Source organism: Euleptes europaea, chromosome 17 (assembly GCF_029931775.1).
Source record: "Euleptes europaea isolate rEulEur1 chromosome 17, rEulEur1.hap1, whole genome shotgun sequence".
Classification (NCBI taxonomy): Eukaryota; Metazoa; Chordata; class Lepidosauria; order Squamata; family Sphaerodactylidae; genus Euleptes; species Euleptes europaea.
In genome coordinates, this window is record NC_079328.1 from 51,542,471 (window position 1) to 51,562,913 (window position 20,443).

General features: G+C 54.7%; 1 protein-coding gene across 1 annotated transcript in view; it reads left to right on the forward strand.

Annotated features, from left to right (window-relative positions):
- Positions 1–20,443, forward strand: part of ZFHX3 (zinc finger homeobox 3) — a 94,237-nt gene that overhangs the window by 53,387 nt on the left and 20,407 nt on the right. Inside the window, 4 exon segments of the mRNA XM_056862422.1 lie at positions 5,563–5,670; positions 12,354–12,484; positions 13,560–13,760; positions 20,064–20,166. Coding sequence (XP_056718400.1) covers positions 5,563–5,670; positions 12,354–12,484; positions 13,560–13,760; positions 20,064–20,166 — 543 coding nt within the window.

A 20,443-nucleotide genomic window follows, 5' to 3' on the forward strand; every position in this document is an offset into this window, starting at 1 on the left:
CCATCGCTGGGTCACAAGGGGTCCTTTCGTTCTGCTGAAGGTGGGCCGCTGCGCTCTTGGCACAGGTCCTTGTGGAGCTTCCTGTGACGGGCATTGCTCCCCTGCCCCCCCTTCTCAGAGACGGCCAAGGGTGGGGAAAGAAAGGGATGATGGGAGCGGAGCCAGAGGCTCCTGGCCAAGTGGCCGAGAGCGGGACTTCAGCCCCCTGTCCTGAGGGCTGGCTGCCGGGCCAGAAAGGGCTTGGTTGCCCTCGCCTGTTGATGTGGGGGAGGACCCAAGGGAAGCCTTGCCAGGGCCGGGCCCAGCAGAGCGGCTCAGCTTGTCCACATTTCAGTGGCCCCCGTGAAGGGGGGGGAGGAGCTGCTGGAGTCGCAGGTAGAGGGCCTGGGGCAGCTGAGGGCTCCCTTCTGTATGGGGCAGCTTCCTAGGAACGGATGGATTGCAGTTGCCAGCTGCCAGTGTATGCGCCCGTTGGCTAGCTCCTGGCAACCACCGGGCAGCGGCATTCTAGACCTGGCACCGTTTCCAGGGGCAGCCCAGCACAGTGTACATTACAGTAATCCATCCATGAACTTTTGGGGACCGCCTCTCCTGGTATACCCCCCGAAGAGCATTACGCTCTGCTGATAATAATCTGTTGGTGGTCCCCGGCCCGAGGAGTGTGCAGCTGTCCTCAACCAGGGCCAGGGCCTTTTCAGCCCTGGCCCCAGCCCCGGCCTGATGGAATGCTCTGCCTAATAACATTAGGGCCCTGCGGGACTTGAAAGAGTTCCGCAGGGCCTGTAAGACAGAGCTATTCCGCCGGGCCTATGGTTGAGGACGGCTGCAGGTGAGATTAAATGAGATCAGTGCTGGCATCCCTACGCCCCACCCCCAGTTTATGATCTATTTGGGGGTGGACAGCCGAACCAATTATATGCTTATGGTTGGCATTACCTGCCACAGTCAGCACATGTATATACGGTGTCCATCTTTTAAATTAATTGGGTTGGTTTATGGTTTTATATATTTTACTGTTTTATTGTTATATTGGAAATTTTAATTGTTGTAACCCGCCCTGAGCCTGGCCTGGTCAGGGGAGGGCGGGCTAGAAATATGAAAATAAATAAAATAAAAATAAATACAGCCTTTGAAATAATCCATTGCCCTGTGCTGTTGGATTGCAAGGCTTAATATAGTATGACATAATCGTACTTGAGCGTCAGTGAGAAAGGCAGATGGTAAATGAAAGAAAATAAACAAAGATGTATTTAATGCCACATTCTAAAATGAGAGAGATCAAGGTGTCATAGTGGCTAGCCTGTTGGGGACCCAGGTTCGAATCCCCATCCTGCCCTGGAAGCTTCCTGGCTGACCTCGGGCCAGTCACCCGCTCGCTGCCTACCTCAGGGGGTGGTTGTTATGAAAAGAAAACAGAGATGAGGAGAACAATGTTGTAAGTTGCTTTGGGTCCCCAAGGGGGAGAAAAGTGGGGTATAAATTTCTAAATGAATAAAATCCTGCAAGATAATGCTAAACAAGCAGTTACCCAATATTACAAAGGATTTAAAAAGATATAGTGATAAATGCCATCTCTATCATTCTGGGCCACTATAAAGACCGACTATTTTCCAACAAACTTTCCTGAATGAATGTAACATTTCTTCTCTGGTAGATTAATGATGTACACATAAGCTTTCAAACCTGAGCTCTCCAGACAGGTGTGGGACACGGAGTTTGTGCAGGTGGCCACGGAGCAGGCTCATTTGCTGCAGCATTCGCACTCGTGTCAACGTCTGTGACATGTGCTGTTTTGACCCTGACATAAGTTGCCTCCCCGCCGAGACATCTTGGGGTGTGAGGTGGCCCGCAGAGCGGGCTCCAATGAACTCCGCCCTCTGCCCAGAATTCTTTTGGGATTCCAGTTGCCTCCCAGACGAGAGGACTTGGGCGGCATCTCTCTGCTGTGCCCTTGCCTAGGAGTAAATGTGGCCACTCTTGAGCCTGTGCAGCTCTTACATGGATGCCATGATGCCTTCAAGGAGCTCAGGCTGATACTGTGAGCGTCCTCCCCACCCCCCTTCTGTCCTCACAACAGCCCTGTGAGGGGGGTGAGGCTGGGGAAAAGTGTGCCTGGCCCAAGGTTGCCTCCCGGCCTAAGTCTGACCCAGCCTGGCTGTCCATCCCCAGGCCACGGGCTGCCTGTCAGAGCAGCTGCCGGGTGGTGTTTGGAGGGGGCTTTCTGGCTAGGTGGGGGCAGGGGCATCCTTTCGTGTTTCAAAGAAGCAGCTCTGTGTACAATTAAAACTTGTTTCTGGTAAACCTCATTCCAGGAAGATGAGCTTTTAACAAAAGGCTTTTGACAGCTGCAGGGTATTTCAATTTTTTTTTAAGCCGAATGAAAAATCAATATATTTTTCTGGGTTATACATATTCAGAACAGGCGGGATATTTCCATTATAATGGAAAATGGGTGTCTGTTGCCCATCTCGCCTGTCAGAGCTGGACCATCGCATTTTCCAAGCCACTGCTAAATATTTCAAACCCGATTTGATTGTGGTTCATGACAGCTAATGTTTCTCGGCTCTTGAGGGGGGGGGGAGACATGCTCTATTTCCCCTCTTGCTTCTTCCCCTTTTCCATCCCTGCTTCCTGAAACCTTGCGTGTCTTTGGATGAGGGCTGTCATTTTGTTAAGGGAATGTGGCTGGAAGGTGGGGGGAGACTCCACAGAACCTGTCTGTTTGCCAGGTTGGGAGGGGGGGGTCTGTGCATGGCTTTCAGACTTTTTATCAGGATGCTGGGGGGGGGGGCTTTTGTCCTGTGATGGAAGGCCTGGGGAATGTTTGTGGTTGTTGGTTAAGTTCATGTCAGGAGTTGGGCGAGCGCTGGCAGTGGAGAGCAGCGCTTGGGCTGCTGGACGTTCTCCCCCCACCTCCACCCCCGACTGGGTGGCATGCTCTGTTGGAGGAGCTCAGGAGAAGGAGGAAGCCCCCTGTGCCCTTCGGGGGTTGTGCCCACAGACCTCTCTTGATAGGAGAGAATCCCTCTCCTGCTTTTGTGTGGACCCCTGAGCCTAGGGATGCCAGCAGCCTCCAGGTGGGACCTGGGGGTCTCCCAGAATTAAAGCTCATCTCCAGACTACAGAGATCAGTTCCCCTGGAGAAAATGGATGCTTTGGAGGGTGGGAGTCTATGGTATTCTACCCCTCTGAGGTCCGTCTCCTCCCCAGGTTCCATCCCCAAATCTCCAGGAGTTTCCCAACCTGGATCTGGCAACCCTACCTGAGTGACTTCCCAGAAAGGGTCAGTGGGGTCCCAGCCTGGGGCAGGGGGGCACGTTCCCCCCGTCCTGGAAGCTGTTTTGGGTAGGAAGCGAGAAAGGCACGTGAGTGGCAGAGAGAGCCCAGAGAGAGACATTTTTCCTCTCCGTCCCAGGGACTCAACCCTCCTGCTTCTCTCGAGGCACCCCTGCCCTGTTTGCTGGCTGGGGCCCGGAGGCCCGGGCTCTCCTTTGCGGAGCGGCGCAGAAACGTACTGCGTGTATCCTTGCTTTTTTCCTCATTTTTCTACCTTGATTGGTATTCATAGCTCACGTTTTCCTGGTTACTGTCAGCCTGGGCTTTCATCCATTTTAAAGAGCTATTTTCCTTCTGTTGATGATGATGGTATAAAGACAGATGGTGTAAGTGCTTATGAATGTCCTATTTTATTTCCTCTGAACCAGACGGGCTGCTGGAAAAGGCCTATTATTTCCACATGCTTCTGAGGGACGCGCAGAGAGTCCGGTCCCTTGCTGGCCATGCGGAGGGTGACGCCTCTAGGTGGCTGCTGGGATTGCAGGGAGGCTGGCCCCCGGCGGAGGAGCAAATGGGGGCCTTGGGAAAGCAGCAAGCCCGCGACTCCTTTCTGCTCAAAGGGCTTCCTGCTGTGCCCTCCGGATGCTCCCCAGGATTCCACCAGAGCACTAAGAGATTTGCTAGGCAGCCCTATTTCAAACTGTTCTCCCCACCCCCAGTTTGCAGCAGCATATTTGAAAGATCCCCATAAAACTCCGACTTCCCAAGCATCAGGTGTCACAATAATAGAATCATAGAGTTGGAAGGGGCCATAGAGGCCACCTAGTCCAACCCCCTGCTCAATGCAGGATCAGCCTAGAGAATCCCTGACAAGTACCTGTCCAGCCTCTGCTTGAAGACTGCCAGGGAGGGGGAGCTCGCCACCTCCCTAGGCAGCCGGTTCCACTGCTGAATTGCTCTTACTGTAAAAATTTTTTCCTAATATCCAGTCGGTACCTTTCTGCCCCGCAATTTAAACCCATTATTGTGAGTCCTATGATCCTCTGCTGCCAACAGGAACAGCTCCCTACCCTCCTTCAAGTGACAGCCCTTCCAATAATTCAAGAGAGCAATTGTGTCTCCCCTTGACCTCCTCTTCTCCAGACTGAACATTCCCAAGTCCCTCAGCTGTTCCTCGCAGGGCTGGGTCTCCAGGCCCCTGATCATCCTCATCACTCTCCCCTGCGCCCGCTCCATTCTGTTCACATCCATTTTAAAAATGAGGCCCCCAGAACTGCACACAGTACTCCAGGTGTGGCCTGATGGATGAGGTATACAGCAGGACTATGACATCTTGCGATTTGGATGTTATGCCCCTGATGATACATCTCAAGACCATATTAGCCTTTTTTGCCACTGCATCACACTTCCTGCCTGTATTCAGCTTACAGTCCACCACTACCCCTAGATCTTGTTCGCACACAGTGTTACCCAGAAGTGTATCCTCCATCCAGTATGTGTGCTTCTCATTTTTGTTACCCAGATCTTAAACTCTGCACTTGTCCTTGTTGAATTGCATCTTGTTCACATCCGCCCACTTTTCCAGTGTGCTCAGATCTCGTTGGATTCTGTCTTTATCTTCCGGGGTGCTCGCTACTCCTCCCAATTTGGTGTCATCTACAAATTTAATGAGTAGTCCCTCCACCCCCTCATCCAGATCATTTATAAAAATACTGGGCCCAGAACTGAGCCCTGTGGCACCCCACTGGACACCTCCCTCCAATCAGATGAAATGCCGCTGACAACTGCTCTTTGGGTGAGGTTCTCCAACCAGTTCGCTTTCCACCTAACTATCCTAGAATCTAATCTGCAGGGCTCCAGCTTACCTATCAGAACATCATGTGGGACCCTGTCAAAAGGAGAAGAGTTAGTTTTTATACCCCGCTTTTTCTCTACCTTTGAGTGCAGCGAGCCAGCTTCTGGCCTGCAAGAGGCCCCCCAGGCCTCGAGCCCCTGCTGTGGGAGCATCTCCCACCAGAGCAGCACTTGCTGGCGTCCCCCTGTCCTGCAGCTGCTTTAGGCCCAAGGGGACTCCCTGGGGTGAGCATTTTGGCTGGCTTCCTTGAGCTGGGAGCTGGAGATGCCAAGGAGGGTTTGGCCGGACAGGGCAAGGAGCTTGGGATCTCCCCCCCACCCTTGCCGCCAGTCCCAGAGACGGCTCCTCGGAGACCCTGTTGGGCTCCTTGGCTTCGGAAGTGCTGTGTTCGGGTTCTGCTGTCCTTGATCTCTGTTTTCCTTGTCTTTCAGAGGAGCCGGTCGAGGACACAGAAGGGCCCAGCGAGGCGGCTGCTGACCCGGAAGAGCCCGCCCAGGACTCAGACAGCGCAGCCGACAAGGACCAGGGCCAGTGGACAGGTGGGTGGGCGCCCCCGCCTCTCTCCCACCCAGCTGCTCCATGGAAGCTTCTGTCCAATGTTCTCCCAGTCAGCGGGTTCATTTCCTTCACCCCTCATTCTGCTTTTTTGTCTTTTCCTCCTCTGGGCTGGTTTTTGAGCCCGGTCATGCACATTTCTGTGAGGAAATAGTTGTTACACAAAGCGAACTCCAGGTCTGGAGAAACGTTGGCTGAGTGGGTAGTTGGAAAGCGAGCCAAACTTTAGGGGGCTCTCAGTGGACGTTTGCACAGTGGGTTGTCCCCGCAAAGCCAGTGTTTTCCTGTGAAGAGCCACCCCAGGGTGAGGAGGGTGAGCTTTGGAGAGGGAGGGGGAAAGGGAAGCCTCCGGAGTGCCAGGCTCGGGGTGGGAATCGGGAGAGGGAAGTTCCTGCTAACTGGTTCCTGCCACCCCCTCTCTAAAGCCAGAGCCCAGCCTGCCCGCTTGGCTGGTGTGTGAACAGCACTGAGAGGCCAGCGCAGCCGATGGCGGACGGACCGGGAGCTCCCGGAGCGGCCCTCGCCTCCGGTTTAAGTGCTTCCCCCAAACCGAGCAGCCAGCTCTGCAGCCTGTCTGTGATTCACACCCATAGCAGAGGGCTATCAGGGGACTGCTGAAAGCAGGGAAGCGTGTTTATGGAGTGCCTGGTGGCAATTGGGTTTGACTTGTTGAACGCGAGTGGCTCCTGCCTCTGGGCCCCCTGTCTGCTGCGGGGGGGGGGGGACGGGAGAAACAGGAAGAGAAGCCCAAACCGGCCAGGCCCAGGCAGCCGATCCTCTGGGGCCGGGGATGCTTCTGGCGCGGACTGCGGCTGGGGCTTCTGGGTGGCCCCTTCTCCCCAGGGGAGCAGGGAGGTGGACCTGTCTGCTGGGGAAGTGGCCGTGGTCAGGCCCACCGCCACCCCTCCCCCCCTCCTGCTGTGGAACTGGGTCTACTTGCAGAGGGTAGAGCTGTGTCGGTCTGCAGTGGAGCAGCCGGATCCGAGCCCAGGAGCACCGTGGAGACAATCAGAGTTTTGGGGCATATGAGTTTTCAAGGCTGCCTTCGTCACATGCCTCAGCCCCTGGGCTCCGACAAAGGGGGCTCTGACACTCGAAAGCTCATGCCCTGGCAACCTTGCTGGCTCTTCAGGTGCTTCTGGGCACGGATCTGGCTGAATGGGATCTGGCGGGGCTCCGGGGCCTGAATGCCTGTGGGTGAGTGAGCTGGGGGTTGCCGAGGCCTGCTCTGGGCAGGTCTTTCCTAGGTAGAAGTCTTTGTGCTGAGCTCATCTGAGTGTCTCCAGCTGAGGCAGGCCTCTCTTTCTCCTGGGTCTCCGGTGGAGAAGGGTCTTTCGGATCCCCTCCCACCAAGGATGGAACCTGGAACCCTCGGCAGGCCAAGCAGGGGCTCTGCCCCCCAGCCGCCGCCCCACTGCCCTTTCCTGTCATGTCAGACAACGATGGGGTCAGTCGTCAGATGCTGAGGCAGCACCTTTCTCTCAGATAAATCAAAGGTGTGCTTTCGGGGGGGCTGTGTTTCTTATGTGCTAAAAATAAATCTGCCTCTGCGCCTCTTTTGCGCAGCCCAGGTGGAGCCCCCCCTCTCATTCCCCCCCCCATTCTCCAGCCACGTGAGGATGGTTGCTTCTTGTTCCTTGATGGATGTGGTTGAAACCTCATTTCGTTTTGCCACCGGCTCTTGGTCTGAAGGGTGGCTGGTTGTGTGCTTTGGGTGCTGTCTCCATCCAGCCTGGTTTGGGTGGCCTGCCTGGCTGTGCCGTCCCCTTCTTCTCTGTTGAGGTCCACCTGCCGCTATTTCCTCCACCTCACAAATGCACTGGCCTTATTCATGTGGCACAATAGGGCCTCGGGATTCCTGTACAAGCCACGTATGTCGTGGCCCCTGCTGCTCTGGGTGGCCTTTCTGCCTGACGTTGGTCCCTAGAGCTCCATCTGGAAGAGGGTTGACTCAACATTGTGTCCTGGCTTTGGCTCCCCTGAAAGGACCTCTTCCAGACAGACCCCAGGAAGCACAAGGAAGGGTTCTTTCTCCACTTCTCTCTCTCTCTCTCCCTTCCTCCCCCCCCCCCCCAGTTGGGGCTTCTGCTGCACTCCTCAGTTGGAGGGCGTCCTTCCAGAGCAGCTGGCATCCTGGTCAGCTGCTGAGGCGGGATGATCAATGAAGACAGCAAACTCCTGGGCGTCCTGCTGTAAATTTCCAGGGCAGGTGGTGAGCTGCTTTGCGGAATGTCGAGAGCTGAGAATGACCGGGGCTTACGGAAAGCCCCATGAATTAATAATCATTTAATCGGCTCCTCCATTATGCTGCTGGGTTAGTGATGGGAGTTTGGATGAAGGGGCTGCCTGTGATGGTTCAGTGAAGCGGGGGGGTTGGGAAGGAGAGAGGCTGTTGGCCCACGGAGGGTCCACTCTCCCCCTGCCGTTCTGGACTCGGACTGGCGCTTGCAACTTGCCATGGAGGAGACCTGAGCCCCAGCTGTAGGCAGTGTCCAGTAGCATCCCCCCCGCAGTTACAGAGTGGGTATCGCACCGACAATGTCTAGCACTAGCCTCATTTTTCACCTGGTAAGACCCCCCCCCCCCCAAGCTTCAGAGTAGCCTTTTCCAGGCATCTGTTCAAGGCTTCCACAGACCCACCTGACTCAACTATTGAGGTGCAATAGAACTGGGCGTTATCCACATATTGGTGGCACCTCACTCCAGCTGCCAGGGTGATCTCTCCCAGCGATTTCATGTAGATGGTAAACAGCATGGAAGACAAGATGGATCCCTGCAGGACCCCACAGCATAAATGCCATGAAGCCAAACAGCAGCCCCCCCCCCAGCACCATCTTTTTCAGGAGGGGTCTCACATCTCTTTCCAAGTAGTCATGACTACAGCCTCTCACAGAGGGCCTTTTATTTACCTCTTGACCCCACTCAGCCAACCTGATCCACCTCAGTACTATAAACCATACGAACATAAGAAAAGCCTTCTGGATCAGACCAAGAAGGACCATCAAGTCCAGCCGTCTGTTCACACAGTGGCCAACCAGGTGCCTTTAGGAAGCCCCCAAACAAGACGGTTGCAGCAGCATTGTCCTGCCTGTCTTTTGCAGCACCTAATATGATAGGCCTGCTTCTCTGATCCTGGAGAGAACAGATGTGCATCATAACTAGTATCCATTTTGACTAGTAGCCATGGATAGCCCTGTCTATCATCCATGATCATGCCCACTCCCCTCTTAAAGCCTTCCAAGTTGGCGGCTGTGACTACATCCTGGGGTGGGGAGTTCCACAATTTATGCATGAAGAGCAAGGGCGGGGGGTGGGCGCACTCCCAAGCAGCTTGTCCACTTCATCAGGCCTCACAAACTGAAAGCTACCAGTGCCACCAGGACCAGACTGTGTTCCAGTGGCCTCCTTAGATTGAAATACACCAGCCGTGGTACCCGAGCCATGGAGAATGGGGACCGCTGTGTACATAAAAGGCCTTGCGAAAGAGGTGGTGGGCGGGCATCCTTAGGGGTTCAGGATAAAGGCTGGAGAAGCCCCACCAGGCAGTGTGGAGTGGAGCAGGGCAGGTGGAAGAGCAGGGCTTGCGTGTGTGCTTTGACTGGCCTTCCACTGTTGGCTCAACCGTTCCATCTCCTCAGGCTCCTCCGTTCACCAAGGGCCGTTCTTGCCTCCACTGGGATGGAGGGGTCTTTCCGAGGGTATCGTTTTTGACAGAGACTTCATTGGAGGTGAACACACACAAAGCTGCCTCCTACTGGGCTGGTCCCGGGCCGACCGAGGTTGCTCTGGCCTCCTCTGACCTCTCCAGAGACCCACCCACCACCTTTGCTCCTCCAGCACCACCCTCATGGGCTCCCTGCAGTGACTCCACCATTTCCCCTCTGCCCTTCCCCCCTTTCTCCTCTCCCCCATCCCTGGTGGGGCTTCCCAGAACGTCTGTGTGGTGCCCCCCTCCCTCCTCACCCCTCTCCTTCGTGTTGGCACAACCCCGTAGGGTCCTGCCCTCCTGGAATCCAGCCAAAGCCTGGGGAATGAACAAGACACCCTTGCGGCAGGGCCGGTTTGAGGTTGGAAGCTCCCTGGCAAGGGCTGGTCTTTCTGCTGGTTGCCGCTGTGCCCAGAGATGGCTTCTCTCTGTCTGTCGCTCGTCGGGGAATAAAGCAGCTGCACCGGCAGGCGTGAGGAGGCTGCTGCTTCCCTGCTAGGGCTCCATCTGCCTACGCAGGAAGAACACGCAGGAGTCCTGCAGTGCCTTCAGCACCAACACTGTTTCATTTCTGCATAAGCTTTCATGGTGTGCAGTGTTGGGATCCATGGCTTGGTCATCCAGGTGCCCCACGCCTCTCTCTGCTGCCCCTCTGCAGCAGGCCCTGTCGCCAGCCACGGCCGAGTGGCCACCCGAGAGGGGGGGGCTCGGGGGGGGGACATGGCTAGCTCAGAGCGTTAAACCGCCAAGTTAATCGGCAGCCAGTCCATCATCTTAAATATCCACCTGTCATCTATTACCTTTCAAGTGAAAATGAATAACTCCCATTAAGGGTAGAATGGGTTTGAAGTCGATTCGAGACAGATTAAAGTACTGTTATGAATGTGTGTGTTCGGGGGGTGGGGGCTGTGCATAATATGCTTGTCCTTGTAGTTTTTAAATAATAGATACCCTGCAAATTTATGTGCTCCAGGGTATGGAGTTCAAAGGTCACGAGGTGGGCATTCTGGGAAGAGCGCCCACTTCCTGGAACACTCTCTGCACTTCCTTCTGCCTACCTTGAGTTTTCTGGGGGGGTGGTCTGACTTATCACTGTCACTCTCACAGTGCCCTTGTGCAGTATTGTGGCTGGCCAGGTCAGGAGGGGAGTTAATGGGTCTTGATGGTTATGAACAGGAGCCGTTGCTGGGAAAGGCGCTGAGCCCCCCCCCCCCCCCCGGGCCACATAAAACGTACCAGGTGCTTCCTGGCGAAAAATATCCTTACAGGGACAGATTCCCTGCAAAGTAGCAATTCTGTGGACTGATTTATTTAGGAATGTGTCAGTGGCTTCTCCATGCATTGTGCTTGAAGCACCTCACAGAATAATCAGTAAAACAAGAAAACCAATTTAAGTTTCAAGCAAAACCTTGCAAGTAAGAGGAGGCAAAAACTACATAAAATATAAAGGGAATAAAATGAGCAGCGGGTGAAACAGGTTGTGCAAAGACCACCCATGACACCCTGACAGAGGGCCAAAGTTTTTTTTAATTCACCTTGTGCCACACATCCCTCTATGGAGCCACCAGTGGAAAAGCCCTGCCTCTGGTCACCATGTACATTACAGGTCGACAGGAAGGACTGCCTTCTCTCCTCAGCTGTGCATGACCTAGCCCTTGACACTGAGAGAGAGGGCTTGGCCCAAGTGTTTTGAGAGTATCCTAAGTTGGGCTGGGGAGTGGAGTAGTTCTGCTTCTTGGCCATCTCCTTAGGGAACTCTGAGGGTTTTTTCCCCCAGCGTTCTAGTCCATGGAGTTCTTGAAAACTCCTCACAGCACCCAAACCCATAAACAAAAAATGCCATCGCTGCTCTGAAAATACACGTTGCTTTTGAGCTTTGATGCATGCTCCACTGGGGCTCCTTCCTGAGCCTCAGGCTAGAGGCCCTGCTGGCCCTCAGTGCTGTTCTGCAGCCAGACTGGAAGAGGCCTTCTTTGGGGCGAGCCGGCAGGTCTGTGCTGTGACTTCCGGCGGCTGGGGACCAGCGAGACGTCTTCCGGCTTGCTGAAGGTGACTGAGCACAGGATTGAACGGGATCACTTGTAGGACCGAAGGACGTGAGGAGCTCACGCTCCTGAGATGATTTAGGGGAAGGATTTTGCAGGGGAGTTGCAGAGGGAAGCCCCCGCTGCGCTCCCACTGGATCCCGCCTTCTTGCAGCCCACGCCCCCAAGACCCACGGGTGCTGCTGCTGCTTCGGGGCCTTCCCCCCTTCCCCTTGGCCTCCTGCAGGGCCAGTGAGATCTGGCCGTGAGACGGGAGTGCGGGCAAACAAAGGGCTGGGGGGCGGCGGCGGGGGTCACCTGTTGTGCACACACAGACACAAGGACAGACTTTTAAAAAATTGAATTCTCAACCCACCCTTTGCCCAAAGTTCTGGGGGCAGCACACACACACACATTTCGGCTCTCCCCCATGTGGACTTCAGAACAACTCTGTAAGAGAGAAGTCTGGTCCCAAGTCACCCAGTGGCCAAACGGAGGGCGGGGGAGGATCAGGCTTGGCTCTGTGATGTTCCTGTTATGCAGCAGAAGAAACTCTGGAGTATTGTTTCTTTCGTGCTGAAGATGTCGGCTGCAGCTGCAGAAAAGGGTGCTTTTGAGGATCTTTCAGGGGACTCTAGACCCACCGGCGCACACATGCACACACACCCTGACCCCTTGCTTGTGCTTCAGATGTTTGCTGTGGAGGGGGGGACACCTGGGCCCACCCTGAGAGAGACTCTTGCCCTCTGGTAGACTTGCTTGGCGAGAAGCCCCCCCCCCCCTCGGCCCTTGTCCGTTGCTTCTACCTGTGCAGTGGGATGCTGGTGTCCCTAGGTCTCCTTCAAGCCGTGCTCTCTCTGCACGCTTCAGTGGTGTGACTGTGTGGCATGGAGGGCAGGGGGTGCTGAAACCCTCTCTGTTCTCCCATCTCTTGCAGCACAAGCCACCCAGGCAGAGAAGGAGCCGACGGAGTCCCCGGCATCCTCCAGGCGCATCTCGTGTCCAAGAGGATCGGAATCGCCCAGCACCAAATGGCCGAAGGCAGCCGAGGAGAGCAAGCCGGAGCAGGTCAGGCAGGGGGGCAGCTGGGGTTTCTTTTGCTCGCCTATTCCGGTCCTGCCCCGCCTTCTAGGGCAGCTCATTGTACAGCCTGATCGCAAAAGCGTATCAACGCCCGAGCCCCAAGGAGGTAAAAAACACAGGGCAGTTTGGCTGTCTCGGGGAGAGAAGAGGAGTGGGTGCCAGATGGCGTTATGGACTGTCATTCAAGGTTGCCTTTCAACAACAAAAAATAAAAACAACATTTAACAGTCCCAACCAAGTTCCCAACATCTGATGGAAGAACGCTTGTCCACTTGTGTCTATAAAGAGATCAGGGAGAAAGCTTTGTAGGCTCCTCAGCTACCATACTTTGTCACTCTGGGCCCACCACAAAGGAGGCCCTTGGTAGCTGACAGGAGCTGATAGTGTCTCGAAATAAAATTTGATTGATTGGTAACTGACAGTCTGACTTCCTTGAAGAGGGGTAGGAACTCTTTGGAGGCTTAAGCCCTTAAGGGTGTGTGTGTGCATGATATCAGAGGCTGTGGGCCCAGATCGTGTTCACATCAGGACTGATAGCAGATGCCTCGGAAAGCCACGCAGGCACGGGCCTTCTGTACTGCCAGCAGTTCCTGAACCATCTTCAAGGACAGCGCCACATAGAGTGCATCGAAGTCATCTAATCTGGGGAGCATCAGGGCATGAATGACAGTGGCGAGACCTTGCAGCAGCAGGGGCTTCACCCAATGAACCACCCAAAAGAAGTGGTCCAGGCCGTGCCCCCCTGAGAATCCGGGGACCCTCTTGGGTCCAGGAGCCCACCCCCAGCCTGTGAAGTGGTCCCTTGAAGGAGAGTGGGGTTGAGGCGACGAAAGGCATTTCTCCTGCCTGCCACCCTGCCCACGGACTCTCCGGCCTTCACTTCCTCCGCCTGGCCTGGCTTGGGCTTTCTTTCGCTCACTTGTTCCGGTCCTGCCCCGCCCCCGCCCCCCATGGCCGAGGGGCTGCCGTGGGTGGGAGAAAGTGCCTCCTTGGTGTCTGGGCTGAGGAGAGGGGTCCTGGCAGTGCCCTACAGTGAGTGCCTTTCCCTCCCCCTCCCTAGACGTATCAGTGCCCGTACTGCAAATACGGCAACACAGACGTGAATCGGCTGCGTGTCCACGCCATGACCCAGCACTCGGTCCAGCCCATGCTTCGGTGCCCGCTCTGCCAGGACATGCTCAGCAACAAGATCCACCTACAGCTGCACCTCACCCACCTGCACAGTGTCTCCCCCGACTGTGTGCAGAAGCTCGTTTTGACGGTGAGTCCCTCCACTGTGGTGCCAGGGGGCGGGGGGAGAGCTCCTTTCCCCCCTACGCTAACTTTTCTTCTCCATGTATTGTTGAGGTTAAACACATCAGCCCGTCACTGAGCAGAGGTAAGCTGCTGAGGCCTCCTTGAGAGGTGACAGTCCCAGCTGGTAGGCCCCTTGAGGGGTGCCTGAGACTCCTGTGCCCTGGAGGAGTAAGGCCTTCCGGCAGCGGGAGTGTGGCTCAGCCCCTCCCAGTAGGTCAAACTGGATTTGCAAGGGCAGCGTCCCGTTTCAGTCAGAATGTGACAAGCTGAGTGTGGCAGGAATCGAGGGCCGGGAGTCCAGGCCCATCAGTCCTGTGCTGAAGCAACGGCATGGACGGATCCGGCTGAGCCCCCCTTTGGTCGGGTCCGGGACTGAAATCGCCCAGGACGCCAGTCGCAGCAGCCAGGGCCCAGCTTGGCCCAGCTGCGGCACTGCTGGTGCTCGGCTCACAGAGCCCAGGCACAGCAGGTCCAGCCGGGGAGGCTGTCTGCTCCTCACACCTTTTCAGCTGCCTTCCAGATCACGCAAAGTGATGGCATCGCTTTACTCTGCTCTGGTTAGACCTCACCTAGAGTACTGTGTTCAGTTTTGGGCACCACAATTTAAGAAAGATGTAGACAAGCTGGAACGTGTCCAGAGGAAGGCAACAAAGATGGTGAGGGGTCTGGAGACCAAGTCCTATGAGGAAAGGTTGAAGGAGCTGGGTATGTTTAGCCTGGAGAGGAGAAGACTGAGAGGGGATAGGATGACCATCTTCAAATACTTGAAGGGCTGCACGACCCGCACCTCGAAAACCCGGCGGGGCTGGCAGCAGTCTCCAGCTAGACATCAGGAAGAACTTCCTGACAGTCAGAGTGGTTCCTCGGTGGAACAGGCTTCCTCGGGAGGTGGTGAACTCTCCTTCCCTGGAGGTTTTCAAGGAGAGGCTAGATGGCCACCTGTCAGCAGTGCTGATTCTATGACCTTAGGCAGGTGATGAGAGGGAGGAGGGCACTTGGGCCATCTTCTGGACATGGAGCCGGGGTCACTGGGGATGTGTGTGGGGGAGGTAGTTGTGAATTTCCTGCATTGTGCAGGGGGTTGGACTAGATGACCCTGGCGGTCCCTTCCAACTCTATGATTCTATGAACCTGCCATGTGGAATCCATCTGCCACCGTGGTGGCACATCTTTGCTGGTGTCTTCCGTGGCCCTGCGGGCCAGGGCTGGTTCCTGTGAGCCCAAATCCTGGGCCTCGGTGGACGTGTGGGGCACAGGGATGGGGGCAGGGGAGGGATGCTGTGCTCTGGCCCCTGAAGGCCGGGGCAGGGCACAGCCTGGCCGGAGGGCGGCTTCCCTTCCCCTAGGAGTGCAGGGCAGTTGGCAGGAGGGGCAGCGGGCCTTTGGGTGCTCTGGCAGGGACTGTGCTCACTGGACACCTCTGACGCCCCCCCCCCATCCTCGCCTGCTCCCCTCCCCATCCTCACCTGCTCCCCTCCCCCACGGTCTGCGTCTCCCTTCTGCCGCCGTGCCGCTCTTTTCTCTTCTCCCTCGCCTCCCCCCCCCATTCCCCATCTCGGATGAAGGTAATGAAAATCATCGGCCTTCATTAATTCCCAGCCCTGTGAGATGATAGCCCTTTGGAGCCATGTTTGCCAATTAGGCGGTCTAAATTAGGAGTGACCTTGTACGGTGCCGTCACTTTACCTCTCCGGGCCTAATGAAGCTTTTCTCCCCGGCACACCGTGCTGCACACCGTGCCCCCTCCTCTCTTTTCCCCAGGCCTTTGTCATGGAAATGGCCTCTTTTGTCTGGCTCCCGAACCTCCCCCTCCCCCCCCTGCACGGGAAGATGTTAATGCGTCTCCTCAGACTCCCGTTGAAGATTTCATTTTGGACCAATTAGATTCCAGCTATCTGGGGAGGGGGGCATGGGGGGTGCGTGAGGATGGGCCAGCTGGGGGGGGGCAGGTGGAAGCAGGAAGTGGAAGAGCCTCCTTGCTTTGGCGGGGGGGGGGGGGCTTTGGACCAAGGCTTGCTCCCCAATGAGGGGGATTATTTGTGTGTTAAGTGCCATCAAGTCGCTTCCTACTCATGGCAACCCTATGATTATTGGAGGGGGCCCCCCAAAAAGGAACAGGATCCCTCAGCTGATGCAGGCTGGCCTCAGTCAGGGCCAGCTTGGCTCCTTGACACCCCGATCCAGTTCCTTTACTGGGACCCATAATCTTTGGGCCCTGGCTGGTTCTGGAGATGCCTTTCGGATGCAGCAGGGCCCTTCAAGGACGACCCCCACCCCCAGCCCTTTGAGGAGCAGCCCTGGGCCCTGGCGGGTTGTGCTGTTCCTTGGGAGGGAGGGAGGCTCTTTGCTTTTGGTCTCTCTCTTTGGGCTGTCCGCCTGCTGCCTGTCCCCATTTCCAACGCTTGAGAAAAGGGATGAGCTAAGTCTGCCTCTGGAAGGAAGGGAGGGAGGGAGGGTGGGTGGGACCTGTTGCTTTGGAGCTGCAGATTGAGATGCAGAGAAGCACATGAGGCTGATGATTATATTTCAGGGAGAGTTAATTGACGGGAGGTGAAGGAAGACAAAGGCTGGCTGCTTTCTGCCTTCTTGAATCCCAATCAGGAATTATGATTAAAGACACGGCAAGACAACAGACGCCTGATGAATTGCGCTCTCTCTCTCTGTTTTGCCGTCATTCACACTTGATTGACTTCAACCTTTCAAGTGCAAAAGCCTATCTTTCCATTATTATTCGTAGCCATCTGAGTTTTTCTAATTAAAGTGTATGGAAAACAATTATGGAGCCATGGCCATGAGTCTGCATGTGGATGGACACTGCCTTGGATTTTTGGGGAAAGACCCCACGTTTGTCATAAGGCGCAACTCAGGGGTTAGATAATGCTGGTCTTTTTCTGCACGCTTGTTTCCTTTTTAAAAAAAACTTTCTCGTGATTTATTATTCCCATAGAGGAAGAGCCAACAGTGGTCCTCCTGATTGGTACTGAGAAGTGGCACTTGCTTATTCCCGTTTTTTCCGCTTCTGCTCCACACTTCATTCCTCTCTCCACCCTTTGGCCTGAGAGACAATAATGGGAGGAGACGGGGTGGGCTCGGAGGCTTCCTGGCTCCAGCCTCACCCCCAGGCGGGCTTTTCTTCTTCCTGGATGGCCTCCCTTGAAGGGGCCCTTCAGTGTGGAGATTCCTCAGTGCCCCCACCCCATTCTTTTTGGGTGTTTTGACGCTTGCCCTCGACAGGGCCAGTGTGAACACCTCGCCCTGGCCGTTTCCACCCAGTGTCCTGTTTGGAGCAGAAGCAAACTAGATGCCTGTGGAAGCTCACAAGCAGCGCAGGAAGATGACGGTTGTTCTCCAGCCTCTGGGACTCAGAGCCAAACTGCCTCCGCTGGGTTCCATGCAGTGGTCTCCCGTGATTTTGGAAACGCCATCTCAGCTGGTGGCCTGCAATCAGCTCCATGGGTGTTGTGTGCAGAAAGGCTGTTCCTGGTCAGCGCTGAGCCTATGGCATCATAGGCCGTGTTCTGTGAGAGGCAGTGTTCTCTCTCCACACCGTTCATCAGTCTCTCTGTCCTGAGTCCCTCTCAGCAGCCGTTTTTCCCCAATGCTTGGCTGGCCCTTTTTTGTACCTTTCCCTGCTACCTGAGGTCCTTTTGGCGATGAGGCTTCAAGAGCCAGGCAGGGATTCCCTGGGTGGCCTCTCCATGCATTGTGTAGAATAACGGCACAACAATGTGTTGAAGCCCTTGGATAAATAGTCCCAGAGGCGAACTTTCTTTGTTGGCTGCTGCGGCCTGCTTCATGGCTAGTGAGATTTCCATCCACGGCAAAAGGACTGCTTGCTTTCGTCTGCCTGTTCCCCTCACCCCGCACTCAGGGCTGCCCCCCCCCACTTCACTGTGTTCCTTGAACGAAGGGGGCTGCCTACCCGGGCCCTCAGGCACCAGTTCTGCGGCAGTCTGGTGTGTTTTTAAGCTGGTCACCTGTCCAAGAGCTCAAGGTGGCATTCGTGGCTCTCTTTTCATCCTCACAACGACCCTTTGAGTTTGGTTACACCACAAGTGAGCTTTACGGAGTCTCCCAGGTGCTCCTCCCACTCTGCCACACTGGCTCCTCTGTCCTCCAGCAATCTTGCCAGGCCTGTGTTGGGTAACTAGATGCTTTCCTGCTGAATAGAAAGGAGCGCAGATTCTGGCAAAACAAACGTAAGGGGCAAGCAAAAAGAGACTTAGACGAGCGGATTGTTAAAAACATTAAGACAAACAATAAGCATTTCTTCAAATATATAAATAGCAGGAAACTGGCTAGGGAAACTATTGGGCTGTTGGATAACAAAGGAATGAAGGAATGGCTTTAGGAAGATGGGGAAATGGCAGAGAAACTGAACGACTTCTTCACATTCATTTTCACTGTAGAAAAGGTAGGGCATGTATCCATTCCGGAGCTGCTGTTTTTGGGAAGGGTGTCTGAAGCATTGGGTCAAATTGGGGCAACAAGATGAAGTTCTAGGACTACTAGGCAAATTGGAAATGAATAAGTCTGCAGGCCCAGATGGCATACGCTTGATGGTTCTTAAGGCACTCTAAGGTGAAATTGTTGAACTACTAACAAGCATATGTAACTCATAGCTAAAAATTTTCTCTGTGCCTGGTGACGGGGAAGTAACAAATATCACCACAATTTTAAAAAAGGGGTCCAGAAAGGATCCAGGGAATTATAGGCCAGGTATCCTAACATCTGTTGCAGGTAAATCTGTAGAAACTGTTATTAAAGATAGAATTATTATGCACATTGTGGAACAAAACCTGCTGAGGAAAAATCAGCCTGGCTTCTGTCGAGGGAAGTTCTTGCCTCACTAACTTCTTGAAGTTCTTTGAGGAAGTTAATAAGCTTGTGGACAAGGGTGTTCAGATAGACACCTATCTGAAGGGTGTTCAGATAGACGTTATATCCTTGTACTTGAAAAAAGGCTTTAGACAAGATACCAAAGACTCCTGACTAAGCTTAGCAAGTAAGAGGGGTAAGAGGACAGGTCATCTTATGGATCACAAATTGATTACACTGCATTGGTCAGTCTGCACCTGGAGTACTGTGTGCAGTTCTGGAGGCCTCACTTCCAGAAGAATGTGGACAGAATGGAGCGGGGGCAGAGGGACTTGGGAATGCTCTCTTGAAGTATTTAAAGGGCTGTCACTTAGAGGAGGGCAGGATCTGTTCCTGTTGGCTTCGGCTGGGAGAAAGGCCGGGATATGAAGTAAGAGTTGTTCAACAGTGGAATGGGCTGCCTAGGGAGGTGGTTAGTTCCCCCTTACTGGCGGTCTTTAAGCAGAGGCTGGACAAGCACTTGTCAGGAATGAGAGTAGGAATAAATGGACAGTTCTCCCAATGGAGGGAAGTGAGCGGCAGCCTCCCCAAAGGATCGGTATTTGAAACAGCGCAGTTTAATTTGTTCACAAATGATTTGGAATTGGGAGTGAACAGTGTAGCGGTCCAGTTTGCAGATGATAGCAAATTGTTCAGGATGGTGAAAACCAGGGTAGATGGCGAGGAACCCCAATAGCGTCTAGCTAAATTGGGTGAGTGGGTAACAATGTGGAAAATGTTCAGTGTTGGTAGATGTAAGGTGAGGCACATGGGAACAAAAAAACCCCCCTCACTTTCAGTATATGCTGATGGGTTCTGGTTGAGATTGAGAGGGAAGAGATCTTGGGTTTTATAGTGGAAAGCTTGATGAAAATGTTAGCCCCGTGTGTGGCAGTGGTGAAAAAGCAAACTCCATTCTCGGTTATTAGGAAAGGATTTGAAACTAAAATGGCTCATATTATAGTGGCCTTGTATAAAGCTGTGGTGAGGCCTGATTTGGAGAAACATGTGCAGTTCTGGTCACCATATCTCAAAAAGAATATTGCAGAGCTGGAAAAAGTACAGGCGAGGGCAGCCAGTGTGGTCTCCTCGAGGGGGTTTAAGGAAGGACCACTCCCTGTCCTCAGCGGCTGAAGGTGGGGTTTCAGCTCTTCTGCCTCCTTGGTGGCACCGGAGCATCAGGCCAAAACATTGTCAGTGACCGAGGTCTGAACAGAGTGTGAAGAAGTCTTGCTAACATGATGCTTTAGGAGTGTGCCACCTTGGCTGACTTGAGCTTTGTCTAGGGAAGGCCAGGCTGCAGAGAGGGCTGAAGAGGGATGCCCACACACTCTGCTGGGCCGTTCTCCTGCCAACTAAAACATTTCAGAATGTGACTGTGTCTCCCTTCTTCTCTCCTGGGCACCCACAGGTGACGACGCCGGAGGTGATGATGCCCAGCAGCATGTTCCTCCCAGCAGCCCCCCCAGACAGAGACGGGAACGCCAGCATGGAGGAGGCGGCCAGGCAGCCCGGTCAGTCCCCTGAGGGTCAGCTGGAGGGGGGCTTCAGGGGCCCAGCAAGAACTCTTGGCCTCCCAGTACTTGAGCCTCTTGGGGGATGGTAGCCAGCCCTCAGGGCGAGCACAGGACTCGGTGTGCTTGGGGGGGGGGTCGTGAGCAGTCGTCGTCGTCCCCCGAGTGGCACGAAGGCTGTTCCTTTCTAGCCACAGCAGGTGAGGAGCCCCCGCCTTCCGCTCCAGTCCTCAAGTGTTCTCGTCTCTTCCCAGACCACTGCTGCAGCCCTCGATAC